The 2,661-nt window shown below is 34.6% G+C and overlaps 1 protein-coding gene across 1 annotated transcript in view; it reads right to left on the bottom strand.

Annotated features, from left to right (window-relative positions):
* rasgrp2 (RAS guanyl releasing protein 2 (calcium and DAG-regulated)) overlaps nt 1-2,661 on the bottom strand; it is a 79,221-nt gene that overhangs the window by 34,913 nt on the left and 41,647 nt on the right. Inside the window, exons 4-6 of the mRNA XM_015398549.1 lie at nt 1,758-1,814; nt 671-802; nt 135-285 (exon numbers count right to left, since the gene is read on the bottom strand). Coding sequence (XP_015254035.1) covers nt 135-285; nt 671-802; nt 1,758-1,814 — 340 coding nt within the window. The remainder of the gene's footprint in view (nt 1-134; nt 286-670; nt 803-1,757; nt 1,815-2,661) is intronic.

Raw genomic sequence — 2,661 nt, forward strand, 5'->3', positions numbered from 1 at the left:
TGAATATATACACCATCCTGTAAAAGCTGACTTTACTCTTTATTGCTCAGCAACCACGGTTAACCTGTGGCATATTTTTAGGGGCTGTAAACAACTTCACTCTAACATCACTTCTTGGCTATTCTCACACTAACCAGAATCTTGCAGAAGGATTTGTACTCCAGGAAGGTCAGGTGCTCTGCCAGTTCAGATGAATCAAGGTGGTCGAACAGCAGGGACATTTTCCTCTTCTTAGACACAGATGGAACACGCTGAGTCACCTGCCGTTTCCATTTATATGACGGCCTGTAAGGAGAGACATAGAACAGTTCTTGTTTTTCTTTATAGATCCTTTTTTCTTTTACATAGTACCATAAAAGTCATAAGGATCCAGAATAATACCCATTGCAACATATTACCAGTCCCTTAAACCTTTAAAGAAGCATAGTGACTCATCTGTTATTAATGAATTTCTCTTAGAAAATATCTTTTCTAAAATAAAAAAAAGATAAATAAAGGTTGAACTGGATTTTTAACAGATATTTAAATATATAATCAGTGGATGGCCCTTTGCTGCATAGCCTAGCAGTGTCAATCAACAGGCCATAAAACAGACTGCTGACAGTGGCGGGGAAAGGCTTTCAGTCACACTGTTTGTTTACAGATAGTCCTCAGCAGCCTGTTCACTCACACACTGTCCAGGTCGATGAGCTGACTCTGCCTCTCATTGCCTTCGGTGGACAGGAGGTCTTTAAAGTGTTTGATCTGCTCCTCCAGCTCTGGATTTAGATTGAACTCAGCAGGAAACTCAGAAATCCAGTACCTAGAAGAAAGGCAGCATGAAAAACAGCAGACAGATGATGCAATACAGTGTGCTGAAAATAGTGTTGTTTGCCGTAGTTTGACACAATTTGTGCAGCCTGACATATTTCATGGATCTATCTTTTTGGATTGTTACTATTATAACAAGGGAAAATTTTCCGCAGTGCGTCAGTTTTTGTCAAATTTCCCAAGCAGTGGGTCATAAAGTTTTTACGTTGCTTTTTTATTTAGGTAAATTTAGGTTTTATATGCTGTATAAACAAAATGTTGCATATACTTGGCAATAAAAGGAAAAATATTTTTAAAATGCTTAAAAACAAAAACCTACAAATTGGGAATGCTGTTTGATTTAGCCTCCTTTACTTTGTAAATAAAATGTAAATAAATAAAATCCACTGCAGCTAATATCTGCAATGTGCTTCTTTTATCTCTATGCATTTATCATTGTGAAGACAGATCCAATGCTCGGTTCTTCCAGAGAGCAGAAAAAAAACAAGATTTTCTTTTGTATTTAGAGTTTTTAAAGAAAATTAGATACGGCAAATAATTTAATCAGCAGAATAAAACTTTATAAAATCTGTGATTGGAGATTGGAATCAATATTTTCTAAATGGTGCATGAATCTAAAACATCCAGACCACAATAAAACAAACATTGTGTGTAATTTGATCTGGTTGTAAAAGCTATCTTAGGGGCTTTTTGGTTTACTGTAGTATACAAGAATTGGGCTAAAGTAAAAACTCTTAAAAAAATACAATAACACTTTCATGTTAGCGCTTGTCAAAGTGTGTACAAGTTCAAATGGTGTGAATGCATGTGCAAGGCACTATATGACTAAATGAAACACGAGGCCTAATTAAAGAACTAGAGTGAGATGTAAGAGTCAGAGATGACAGCTCGAAAGATCAGGGACAAAAAAAGAACATTTTTATCAGACAGAGAAGAGAGATCATTACTTTACAAGGTGACATATTCTTGTTCGTCGCTCCTCAGTACAGGTCTCCTCCTGGGATCTTGTTCTTAAGTTAAGATGCAAATATCTTTAAATATACACAGGCTTTCTGCTACATGTAATTTATGGTGGCGTAACTCTACAGTACAAAAAAAAAATATATATATTTTTTAAAGTCATAAGAATCCAGGTTAATACCCACTGCAATATATTATCAGTCCCTTAAACCGTTAATGAAGCACAGTGATTTATCTGTTATTGCTGAATTTATATTAGAAAATATTGAGAATGAGAATATTTTAAAACAATGTAAAGCATATGATATAGCATAATGTTATTTAGACTTTTTTCTAATCACAATCAGAGTTTAAACTTAATTTAAATATAAAAAAAAATGTTAAAATTTACTTTAATTTGAAAAACCGCATTTGTTCTATCTTCCTGCAATGTTATCCATCGTATGGAGCTAACTGCCGTTCTGTCAGAGGAGCATACCCGGTCAGATCAGCATACCCTTCGTCAATACCCGTTTATCCCTTTAGTTTTGTACGAAGAATACAGTTTAAACTACTTCAACGGGCATGTTTCCCTTTAGTCATGTAAAAAAGAGCTATTTAATTACTTAGTTTTTTTGTGTTTTTTAAAGCTTATGGCGATCTGACCCTAAATTGCTTCTTTTTTTTTTTGTACATGACTAAAGGGATACATACGGAAGAGGATTAGGGCCACTGAAAAAAAAAAAAAGTTAACTGATTTTTACATTTTATTTCAGTTTAAAATGGGAAAAAAGACAGAAATCTGACTTTTTTCTCAGAATTCTGACTTTAATCTCAGAATTTTGGATCTTAATGTAGATGGGCACCATGAAGGAAGAGATGTGGGAGCACTCAGCTTCACTGACAAAGATG

This window comes from Cyprinodon variegatus, unplaced genomic scaffold, assembly GCF_000732505.1.
Source record: "Cyprinodon variegatus isolate N-32 unplaced genomic scaffold, C_variegatus-1.0 Scaffold940, whole genome shotgun sequence".
In the NCBI taxonomy this organism is placed as follows: Eukaryota; Metazoa; Chordata; class Actinopteri; order Cyprinodontiformes; family Cyprinodontidae; genus Cyprinodon; species Cyprinodon variegatus.